We start from the raw sequence: 11,831 nt of genomic DNA, 5'->3' as shown, positions 1-11,831 counted from the left end.
ACCTTGATGCCCACAAAACTGGCTGCTGGGAATACCCTAACATTTTTTATATTTGCTACAGCACCTGATCGTATTTGGAAAGCAGTCTCAATCCCATCAGCTACATTAACAGTCCATACATTATTACATTACATTAATACATTAACGGTTACATTAACGGTTGTATGATCAGGGAACTAGTTATCGGGCAACTATTTGAGAAAGCAAATAGTTGTATTTCATTTAGTAGTCCTAACTTCATTTCCCCTCTTCTTCCCCTGTCCTGTCTGTATTTCCAGAACTGCTCCTATTCCCTGCGGGTCAAGGCTGCCAAGTCTGATTGGCTCAAGGATATTTTTCTGCCTAACATTACAGTTTTCATGGACAGGAGTCACTTCAGTGACAGGATGTGGGAGCGTCTGGAGCATTTTGCCCCACCCTTTGGTTTCATGGAGCTAAATTACTCATGTGAGTAGCTGTCCTACCTAAAGCAACAGTGAGAGGGCCTAAGAGCAAAGGGTTTTATTTCTGGAATAAAGAGTTGCATGTCTTGGATTGAGTAGGTTACCAATTTTTGAAATGTCCCACAGCTGCTCCTTGCTCTCCTATAGTGTGATAAAGAACATAAGAAGAGCCCTGCTGGATTAGGCCTAGGGCCCATCTAGTCCAGTTTCCTGCATCTCACTGTGGCCTCAGGGAGCACACAAGAGAACAAGATATTTTCATCTTGCTGTCACTCCGCTGCATCTGGCATTCTATTTACCTTTGCACCCTACAATGAAGACCCCAGACTGTGGCTTGGGTTTAACTTTGGCCACTTTATTAAACCAATAATTTTTTAAAAAATGAAAGCTACTGAACGCACTGTCCCTCCCTTGCCAGTCTGGGGTAGGCAAAAACTGCCATCCATGGCCAATTTGGATGACAGAAAAAAAACCTCCTACCCAGTGACCAGCGAATCTCAGACTGTACATGTCCATCATATCTTGCAACCTGTGATGGCCTTTACCTCCAGAAATCTGTCCAATCCCCTTTTAAACGCATCTAAGCCAGAGGCCATCACCACATTCTGTGGCAAGGAGTTCCACAGACTAATTACACGCTGGGTAAAGAAATATTTTTTTTGTCTATTCTAACTCTCCCGACACTCAATTTTAGTGAATGTCCCCTAGTTCTGATATTGTGTGAGAGGGAAAAGCGCATCCCTCTATCCACTCTTCCATTCCCTGCATAATTTTGTATGTCTCCCAGTTAGGCATCTGTTTTCTAGACCAAAGCGCTTCAAACACTGTAGCCTAAACCCTGTGCAGTGAATCACATTAGTTACCTTTTTGAAAGCAGACAGGTGGTATATACAAAGTTTAATGTATAAAAATGAATAATGATATAAAATGTATACAGGTCCAAACCTATTTATACATGGATTTTTTATACACGGATTTGACTCAACAGGAATGGCCACTGCAAATGAGAAGGAATGTGCTGATCCCTGGAGAAGGGGAAAAATGCATCCCTTTAAAATCAGTTTAAAAAACTGAACAGTCCTTTAACAATAGCCTCCTTAATGAGCGAGAGAGAGGGCAACTGGCTGACAATCCTTCTCTCTCCAAGGGACCCCTCCCTTCCCCCTGAGCAGTGAAAGAAAGGTGATCACTTTGCATTGGTGAATGGAGGGGCTGAGTGAAGCTTTTGGAGGAGACTGATGGATGGATTGTCTTCTTAATGACTCTTATCTTACATCGAAAAGGTCAGCAAGGCTGTTTTTAAATCACCAGAGCAAAGAAACTTTGTTTTTTAAATTGATTTGCTATAGTGCGTTTTTTACCATCCATGTGAGTGCTTGGAATGGAACCCATGGGAATAATGAGGCTCAACCTGTAAATGTATTAAATGTTTAATATATAAGAATGAATTTTCAGAAAAGTGGGCAATTTTAAAGAAACCCAGAATGAGGAGAGTCCGGAGTCCTCAGATTTTTGAGGGGTATTTCCACCAGCAGCTCCTGTTACCACTGGCTGCAGCTAGTCTTGTTATGAGGTAGCATAACTCATGTGGAAGATCTTGGCTGCCTTTCAAGGGCATCAAATTGTTATTTCTTTGACATTACAGTGGGAGCCTCCGTATTATTTTTGGTATCCATAGGGGGTCCAAGAATGGATCCCCTGGATTCCGAGACTCCACCTGTATTCTTGCCACTAGTGGCACCGTTTGGTTTTCTGCTTTGGGTGCCAAAATCTATTAAGAGGCCCTAGCAGGAAGTATCTTTGCATCAACTGTGTTTGCACATGTGGTCTCACTGCATGCATAAGCTACTGTTGGGTTCATGTCCTGTCTCCAAGACAGAATGGCAGACTTGATAGACTTCAGTTCTATTCTGTCCCCATTGTCTTTGTTCTGCTGTCATTCCTTCCCAATCCAGAGCTTTGCGTTTTGTGTTCCTGTTAGCCCTTCATACTGAATAATGATGCATTTGTCATTTTTAGTGGTAAAAGAAGTCATAACCATGCTTCCTCCTAAACCTTACCACAAACTTCTTCTGGCACACAACAGCAGCCAAACTTCCCGATGTATCAGCTGTGCAGTGGTGGGAAACGGGGGGATATTGAACAACTCTGGAATGGGCCAAGAGATTGACTCCCATGACTATGTGTTCCGGTAAGTGGAGCTGCTCCTTTCATCTTGTCCCACCACCTCCACCGGTGCTTTCTATGTTGGGAGCCTTTCCTTTGAGACACACTCCTCGGTCACATCTAGTTCCTGTTAATATTGTGGGAAGTATGAGTTATGGACATTTGAGCACTTGCTGATGCTCCCTCATAAGAAGAACTCTGCTGGAGCAGGTCAAAGGCCCATCTAGTCCAGCTTCCTGTATCTCACAGTGGCCCACCAAATGCTTCAGGGAGCACACAAGACAGCAAGACACAACCTGCCTCCTGGTGCTCTTCCCTGCATCTGGCATTCGGAGGTAACCTAAAATCAGGAGCTTGCACATTCCTATTATGACTTGTAACCCAAGATGGACTTTTCCTCCATAAATTTGTCCAATCCCTCTTAAAGGCATCTAGGCAAGATGCCATCACCACTTTCTGTGGCAAGGAATTTCACAACCAATTACATGCTGAGTAAAGTAATATTTTGTTTTCTCTGTCCAAAGTTTCCCAACACTCAGTTTTAACAGGTGTCCCCTGGTTGTGGTGCTATGTGAGAGGGAAAAGAGCATCTCTCTATCCATCCCCTGCAAAAATTTGTATGTCTCAATCATGTTTCACCTCAGGCACCTCTTTTCTAGACTGAAGAGCCCCAAACACTGTAGCCTTCCTTTGTAAGGGAGGTGCCCCAGCCCAGTAATCATTTTGGTTGCTCTCTTCTGCACTTTTTCCATTTCCACTATATCCTTTTTGAGATGTGGCGACCAGAACTGGACGCAGTAATCCAGGTGTATTAATAAATACAACTCATTAATAAAGTGTATGTGAACCCTAAGCCAGATCCTCGGGGGGGGGGGGGGGAGGATTTGCCTGGTTTCTTTTTCCTTTCAAGTTGGTAGTTTCAGTTTGCCTAGGCAGAAAGCAGGTGCTGTCTTGGAGCCATCAAATTCTCACCTTACACTAGGTGCTTGTGAAATATTTACAATTTCCATATAATCGGCTTACTTAGGCAACAAAAGGTGTTATTATTGTGGATTATCATTTCTGATGGATTGAGTGAATGACCCCGTTTTGAAAGATGAAACTGAGACTCATTAGAAACAGCTAGAGATAGAAAGAAAGTTTGGGTTAATCATCCTTTGGAATTTGAAAGGAGATCTGTAAACCCTGGCTTGGTTTTATACGTATTATATATATATACGTATAAATTATAATATATATAAAAATATTATATATTTATAAAACACTCAGGGTCATATCCTATCCAACTTTCCAACCCTGATGTAGCTTTGCCAATGGGAGCTGCATTCTGGTGCTGCATTCTACTGCGGGGGGACAGTCACGGAGACCTCCTCAAGGTGTGGGAACATTTGTTTACTTGCCTTGGAACTGCATTGAGGCTGCATTGGCACTGGAAAGTTGCTTAGGATTGGGCCCTCAGTAAACTGGGTTTAGAAAACTTAGAATTGTCTGTCCCAAATAAAAGTGATGGGCTCAGAACTATGTTTTTCAGAGCAAATGTTGTCAACAGTTTCTCTCCGCCCCCAACATTGGGAGATACCAGCAGTGCAGAAGCACTTGTCAGACTTTGTATATAACCTCACACGTGTGTACTTGGACATTATCTAAATTTCTGAATCAAAGTGTTTTATTATACTTCAGACTTCTGCATTTGTAGAAAGGCAATGATCATAATTGGGGCTTCCATTTTCTATTAAATCAGAACAATTAAAATATGATATGCTTTTAGGTTTTGAAACTGTCCAACTTTTAGAAACATGGCAGAATTCAATCAGTTATTTTTGTATCAACTGAAGTTCACCCACCACAGCAATGCATAGTGAAATTCAGTTTGGAGTTCCTTTCTGGTTAACTTGGAATTCTATATGGTTTCTTGAACCAGGGTGAGTGGCGCTGTGATCAAGGATTATGAGAAAGATGTGGGAACAAGAACGTCCTTCTATGGATTCACAGCCTTCTCCTTAATGTCCTCCCTTATGATACTGAGAAATCATGGATTCGCAAAGATCCCATTGGGAAAGGTAAGGCAGATTCCTTACAATATCATTTTAAATATCTTTGGGCATAAACATGGGATATAATTTATGGTAAATCTGGAAAATAGTGCAGAGGGAATGATGAATATCTCTTCCCACTCTACCACCACAGTTTAATTTCTGGGACTTCTCTATGTCTACTTCTAACTCTTAAAATGCAAGGAAATCTGATTTGGGAGGTCTGTAACACAATGGTGTACCTAGGGTATTTAAAACCCATGGCAGGCTGCTCAAAGTCAGGGGTGAACCTGGCTTTTGCCTTGAGAAGCCCCCAGTGGAGGCTAGGGGTACTGGCAACTTGAAGCAAAGGGTAGACTTGGCCTCTGGTCTCCCCCAGGGATCTCAAGGCAGAGTCTAGCAGCCACTCAGTAGCATGTTTGACACCCCGGTGAACCTCCTGCCTTGCCTTTGGTATGCTACTGTTGTAACATCTCTTCTAGTTTGGTCTTTAGAATTCCAACACAGTACAGATTCTCTTTGACTGCTGCTTGTGGGTTTCCCAGAGGCAGCTGATGCACCACAATTATCAGCTGTTGATGGTTTGATGCTGGGTTTGATGGGCTTTTGGCCTGATCCAGCACAGCTCACATTTTTAGAAATTAAGCAGTGATTCCTCAAACAGTGACAATGATGCAGTGGCATTAAGCAGGGGAAGAAAGGAGCCTTTTGCCGTAGTTTGAATTTTATGTCCTAGAATAAGGGTGGCTAAATGTGCTTAACATAAGAGCCACATACAATAAACTTCATATGTTTGAGAGCCACAAGAGAGATGCTTGAGAGCTGCAATATTTAAGAGGCATTTAAAGTCTTAAATATATTTTACTCACCTTAAACATTAAACTTATGTTTTGATCCAGTAGACTCTCAGTTTGTACGTGGTAAATAATTATAAAGTTTGAAACTTCTATTTACCTTTTATATTAGTTGTGATGCAAAAAGGATCTCAGCCAACATATTTCCAAGAGCCACACATTATATGTCAAATATAATGGCTCACAAGCTGTGGTTTCACCACTTTTGTATAGAACATTGGCTAGTCCTCACATCCCCTACATCAGCAGAAGCCCAAGGAACTGCAATTCCTTGTTTCTGTTGATTTAGCCTAGTCCAGACCATCATCTCCAGTTTCTTAAATCCACACTCCAAATTTTGTAGAGCATTCCATTTTCTCCCCTCTCTCGGTTTGACCCTGTTCTACAGCTCTGAAAAGCTGGAGATGACCATGCATCATTTACATAATATATTCAAATGGTTCTGGCACAGACTGTGGATTTTGTTTAGCCTGCACAGAGTATGTTCAATCATGCCCATTTGTTAGATGCTATCTGGCAATGCTTATGTTCCATCTGCTGTGCCCCCTACCAGTCTATGTATGGTGTGTTTCCTAGGAGATTAAGTACCTTCATTTCCTGGAAGGGGAAAGAGATTATGAATGGCTGAAAGCTCTTCTGCTGAACACGGAAGTCAAGAAGGGATATCTGAGGTATTATGGGTGAAATAGACTATATATTCCTCACCCTATTGGGAACTATGTTTCCAGGCTCAACCCCAACCCCAGCACAAGCCTCCTTTGCACCTCAGACCAAGTTCAGGTGCTGCTCTCCCACCATAAGCATAATTTTACCTCTCCCCATAACTTCCTCCCTAAGTAGGACAGTGGAGAGACTCTGAGACAACTGGCCTAAATTGCTCCTCTCCCCACTTCTCTCTCCACTCTCTCTGGTACCACAGGCATGGAGGGTGGGGGAAGAGGGCAGCTCCTCCTGGCTCACAGCCTGAATTTTCAAGTGACTGAGAGGGCTGGGACTGGGGGTGGTGGTGGTTACTACTGTCCTTACTTCCTCTTACTGTTTCTGACTTTTGCAAGTGTAGTCTGGAAGCTGGTGGCTTCAGTGGTGGTCACAGGTCACAGCAGACCACTGGGGTGCAGGCTGCTCTCCCTAATATGTCACTGTGGACCCGCTCTCTCACTGGGACTCATTATAGGGCCTTCAAAGAGTCTTTAGTCAGGATTCCTCAAACTGTGGGTTGCTTACCTGATGTCCAGTGAGGTCCTGGGTTGGACCTTTCCACTTGCCATTGCGACTGGTTGGCTCCAAATTGGAGCCCACTGTTGGAGGCCATACTGGGCCTCCACAGATCTCCAGAAGCAGCTGGAAAATCACCTCTGGTTTACTTTTGGGTTTGTGAAAGTGGCTTCTGGTTGCTTCCAGAGGCCTGCAGGTGCCTTATGAGGCCTGTAGAGGCCTGGCGCCAGAGAAAGAGGTGGATTGTGGCAACCTCCACTGTAGAACAGGTGGGTCTCGGTGGTGGGAAGTTTGAAAACCCTTGTCCTAAGCTATATGTAACTTTCCCCTTCATATAATAAGGTCTTGTGACAACTCTGATAATCACCAAAAGTTAAAGGCACTAATTAAAATTATCTTCTCATCTCTTGTTTTTTGGGGGGGAAGGGAGAATATAAACCACTGTCTTGTAGCCTCGGGTGAAATCTGCCAAGCAAAGCATGTGACACATTAGAAAGATTTGGTAATTTCAAATTAGTTTTTCACATACACACAAGGATACGCTCCAGCTTTCCACATGCTGTTAAATGATAGCGGGTGAACCATCAGTCTACTTGCAGGAGGGTTGGACAAAGCAATTTGAAGCTGAACTGCCTATGCTTGAGCTCAGTGTATTTGTTTCCTTTCCTAGGTCAAAACCACGGGACAAATTTGATAACAATTTCAACTTGGATCAGTACTATGTGATTCATCCAGATTTTCTCAGATACATGAAAAACAGGTAAGTAATTTGCAAGCTTAATCTCAAAGATAAGGGACATTATGGAGTCACAGTATCTATAATAAGCTTGTGTGTGTTTAATAATTGCGGCAATATTGGGGAGGCAAAACATCTTCTACCACTGAATTGTCGTGGATGCAAAAGCACAGGACTCTTGCTTTCAGCGCGGCAGCCTCACTCCTAAGCAAAGAGGAAGGTTTTCATTTGAGCAGCAGTGGCCCGTATGGCAGCAGGCACTGTGACTCTTGGATGGCATCAGAAAGTGGGAAGGGCACTTGGCACTGGCAGCCATTAAATGCACAACACATTTCTTGTCACCATGCTGCCACTCAAATGGCAGCCAGGGATCACAAGGTGCCTTACCAAATTTGGAGATACTTTTAAATAAGTCAACACATGTAAATGACTGTTTGGCAGATTTTGTTTTTGTCTGGTTTAAGTACAGTAGCATCCCTAGCAGGAATAACTTTTAGGCACAGCTCATCTCCATGCCAGCTCAGAAAACATTGCCAACTAGTTCATTTACCCCTATCTTGAGGCTTGTCTCCAGAGTTCAGTGGTAGTACCTGGCAAATCTGAAGGAAAGTAGATTGTTTTAGTGAATGAATGGATGCCCTACTGTAGTATCCAAAGTAGCTATGTTAGTCCCATCAGCACCTGGTACAAACAGACTATGAGTTCTAGAGTAACTTTTGGAAAGTTAAGAACTATAGGGCGAGGTGGGAATATAGATGAGAGAAATATATCAATCCAAGCTCCAACCCATCTCTCTAGCTGTCCGGTTCAACGTAATGTTGTATTCTTATGAGACAGCTGAAGAACCACTTGTCTTTCTTCTCTTCTCCACTTGTGGAGGGCTACTCATGAAGAGAGTTGAGTAGAGTTCCCACTGCATCTTTCACAAAAATAAGGGAAACGAGACTGCCCGTGTGATACGCCCATGCTGCATCAGTTAACCATAGGCATGTGTGGGAAGAAATGGAGATGTTTAGAAAAGCTTTGAGAGAATGAGAAGTGGGAAGGTGTATAGCTGCCAACAGCCCTAGCGCATGGTGAAGTAAATCCATTAGTGCTTCACCACATGCCCAGCTCACAACTGAATTCATATTTACCACCTTTTGAACCCACTTCTGATAGCTTTACAGTGGTGCACCTGAAGTGGTCTGTGTTGTGCAAGATGGAGGAATAGTGAAGTAGTTGCATGACTCAAACACATAACATGGCAAAGTCTGTACAGATCAATTCCAGTTCTCAAAACATATATCGTTTGTGTGAATTGGGTAATAATAGTTGGAAGACAGAAACTCAGCAGTGGCACCTTAGAAACTTTCTGGTTTATGCTTGTGGCATGTGCTTGTACAGACAACAGTATTTCATCATAGGTACATCTGGGACTGAGCATAATAGAAGGAAGCAATTCAGTAATATCTGCTGCTTTCTGTCTTGCTACAAAGCAGGGGTACATATTACAAGGGAAACCCAGGGTTCCTAACCGGATATTTTCCTCAAGCAAAGTGATGGGGGGGGGGGGGACAACAATACTTGCAGGAGATCTTTGGCAGGCAAAGGAGTTGCGTAACCCTCCTCTTGTCCACTGATCCTGCAAATGCTATCTCCTACAGTGGGTTTAATAACTTCTTTCTTTGAAACAGATTCTGGAACTGAAACAAAGCATGCATGCACACACAATTACCTTAGGGCAGGGCTGTCAAACTTGTTTCATACCAAGGGCCGAACAGCATTCATGGTGCCTGCTGAGGGCTGGAAGTGATGTCATTAGGCAGGAAATGATGTCATTAATCAGGTCATAACCAAAAATAAGCATTTTTTTCACTTAGGAACTCATTAGCTGCTAATGACAGAAAATACACAAATCTTGATTGTATTTCAAGTTGTGGGAGAGCCCAATTTTCATGTGGGCTGCCCTTTGAGCAGTAACACCTCAGCACTGCTCAGCAGCTGAGAGCCTGAGGGCCAGATAAAAAACTTCCGCAGGCCGTATCCGGCCCCTGGGCCTTATGTTTGACACCCCTGCCTTAGGGGATACAAGTTTTGGAAAATGGATTTATTAACGTACCAGGTAGTTTTATCAGAATCCCTAAAGACTTCTCTAGAGGCGCACACGGCATCCTTGTGCAGTGTTTGATCTTTCCAATTAGAACCTGCTGGTTCTAATACTTGATATCCTGGAGCCAAGAACTGCATAAATGTTTCTGAATTCCATTGCAGTTGCAAACTGGTTATGAGATGATAGTGCAATTCACTAATCTTTACCAGGAAACGAACCAGAGTGTTTCAGCCAACATTCAACAGGAGAGAGTTCCCTTACCTACCACAGGTGGTACTACTCTTGTATCCCATGGGTAATCCTTGAGTAAAAGAAAAGGGTTAACAGCTTTCAGATCTATACATCGTATCTCATGAATGTCATCTGCATTTCTGTGTCCCACTGCAGGTTTCTAAGATCCAAATCTCTGGATAAATCCTACTGGCGGCTCTATAGACCCACAACAGGTGCCTTTCTTCTACTAACTGCACTCCATCTCTGTGACCAAGTAAGGACTTGGGGATGCTGCGCAGGATATGAAGGGAACATTCTGAGTGGAAACAAGTGACTAGAGAGAAAGTGACAATTAGGAGACAACTAGGGGCTAGGTGACACAGTGAGGCACTTGTCCCAGGCATCAGACCTGGAGGAAATGCTTACCTAGCACCATTACTTCTTCCTCTGGAGCTCTTAGAGGGAATACTGCTCCCAGCCTTGTCTCCCTGCCCGCACTCACCAATGTTGTTCTTTGTATCATATTCTGTACTTCATTGATCAAAAGATGGTACTAGATTTTGAAAGGGGAAAAAGTTTTTAGCTGGACCGTGCAAACTGAAGAGTACATATTTTTTTGTTGTGCATAGCTTAGTCCAGCTGCAGCATTTTAATACTGTAAATGGCAAATGTATGCCCCTTCTCTCTCCAACATTAAGTCAAAACTCCACAATCTACCAAAGCTCTGCATGCCTTGTCCCTCACTTTTGTTATTTGTAACTTTTGAAATTCAAGTCTTTACGTAGCAGGTTTGAAAGAATGCAGAAGTGGTGCTCTGGAAGAGAGTGCGTTAACTTTCTTTTCTCTAGTCTAACTTGCCACTTGCCCCCAAAGCTGCTATTAGCCATGGAGGGAGAAAAAGTCAAAGACAACATCTGTACCTGTCTTCTCCCACAAGTGCTGCTGAGAATGAAAAACCGGGGGCAGGGGGAGGTTACATGACAGGGGAAGGGAGAAACACCCTCCAGAGCACCATTTCTCTAACTTTCAAAGCAGTCTCATGGGGATGCTAATTTAGTTAGAAGTAAATAAACGCAGACCTTCTGGAGATCTCCTGATGCAGGGGTCTCCCATTTTGCAACCAGTTTGACCCCAAGTTTCCTTTTTCAGCCAACATATATGCTTTTCCCTATGATTTCTCTAATGATGATTCTTTTTACCACTTTACCTTAGGTAAGTGCTTATGGGTTCATCACTGATGGGTACCAAAAGTATTCAGATCACTATTATGACAAGACATGGAAGCGCTTAATCTTTTATACCAATCATGACTTTGATCTGGAACGGAGGGTATGGAAACAACTCCACGATGCATCCATCATGAAACTCTACCAGAAGTCTTGACAAAAGAGCAGAAGAGATAGAACAATGAAACTTTGTTTGGGAACATAAACTTTAGAAGGTGGTTGATTTCAGGATCCAAACCATGTTTTTTTATTATTTTTTTTGCTGAAGAGTGACCCATGATCCAAAAGACTTTGCATTCATGGGCAGACTTTGCATGTAGACATTGCAGTTCTTGCAGGAATCATTTTATTCCACTGCATACAAAGGATTCCGCTACTTGAGAACATATTTGTGGGGTTGAAGATATTTCCTGATAATCCATTTTTATATAATAAGCTGACTCACACTGAGACTATGGGTCATGTAACCCAGCACAAGCTACCCTGATTGGCAGCTTCTTTTCCAAGTTTTAAGAAAGGACCTTCCTATTCCTGTTCCCTGAGACCTTACACATTCAAAACATGTGCTCTGCCTCTTATGGTAACCCTGCTCCTTCCCCTTCTTACAGGTAGTAGGATTTTTTTGAACAGGTTGAACTACTAAAATGTTGCAAGGAACAGGTGGGGGGTGGCCCCGGGGGCAGGCAGGCGGGGAGTGGGAGGGGGGACTGGGATCTGGCAGTTACGCCGGATCCCAACCCCAGTTCCCGGAGAGAACAGAGTGGCTTCAAGCCTCTCCGCTCTCCTCGGACTTGTGCCACCTCCAGAGGTGGCGCAAGTCTGAGGAGACCCATTGGGGCCAACAGTCCTTTAC

The 11,831-nt window shown here is 43.3% G+C and overlaps 1 protein-coding gene across 1 annotated transcript; it reads left to right on the top strand.

The window, feature by feature from the left end:
* The first annotated feature begins 284 nt into the window (after positions 1-284).
* On the top strand, positions 285-11,607 carry ST6GALNAC1 (ST6 N-acetylgalactosaminide alpha-2,6-sialyltransferase 1). The gene is made up of 7 exons (XM_066616028.1): positions 285-447; positions 2,463-2,634; positions 4,531-4,669; positions 6,073-6,167; positions 7,382-7,471; positions 9,927-10,026; positions 10,965-11,607. Exons 1-7 carry the CDS (start codon positions 360-362, stop codon positions 11,133-11,135), a joined length of 855 nt encoding a protein of 284 aa, XP_066472125.1. The 5' UTR covers positions 285-359; the 3' UTR covers positions 11,136-11,607.
* Positions 11,608-11,831: the final 224 nt, after the last annotated feature.

The sequence above is a fragment of the Tiliqua scincoides genome, chromosome 2 (genome assembly GCF_035046505.1).
Source record: "Tiliqua scincoides isolate rTilSci1 chromosome 2, rTilSci1.hap2, whole genome shotgun sequence".
Lineage (NCBI taxonomy): Eukaryota > Metazoa > Chordata > Lepidosauria > Squamata > Scincidae > Tiliqua > Tiliqua scincoides.
Note: the sequence above shows the minus strand (reverse complement) of the source record. Positions and strands in the feature narration are given on the sequence as shown.

Bases quoted from the DNA above. Each gene is read 5' to 3' on its own strand.
- ST6GALNAC1 (XM_066616028.1), top strand. From the start codon at position 360: ATGGACAGGAGTCACTTCAGTGACAGGATGTGGGAGCGTCTGGAGCAT. The intron at 448-2,462 runs GTGAGTAGCTGT...TGTCATTTTTAG, and splicing joins CATGGAGCTAAATTACTCAT to TGGTAAAAGAAGTCATAACC. The intron at 6,168-7,381 runs GTATTATGGGTG...TTCCTTTCCTAG, and splicing joins GTCAAGAAGGGATATCTGAG to GTCAAAACCACGGGACAAAT.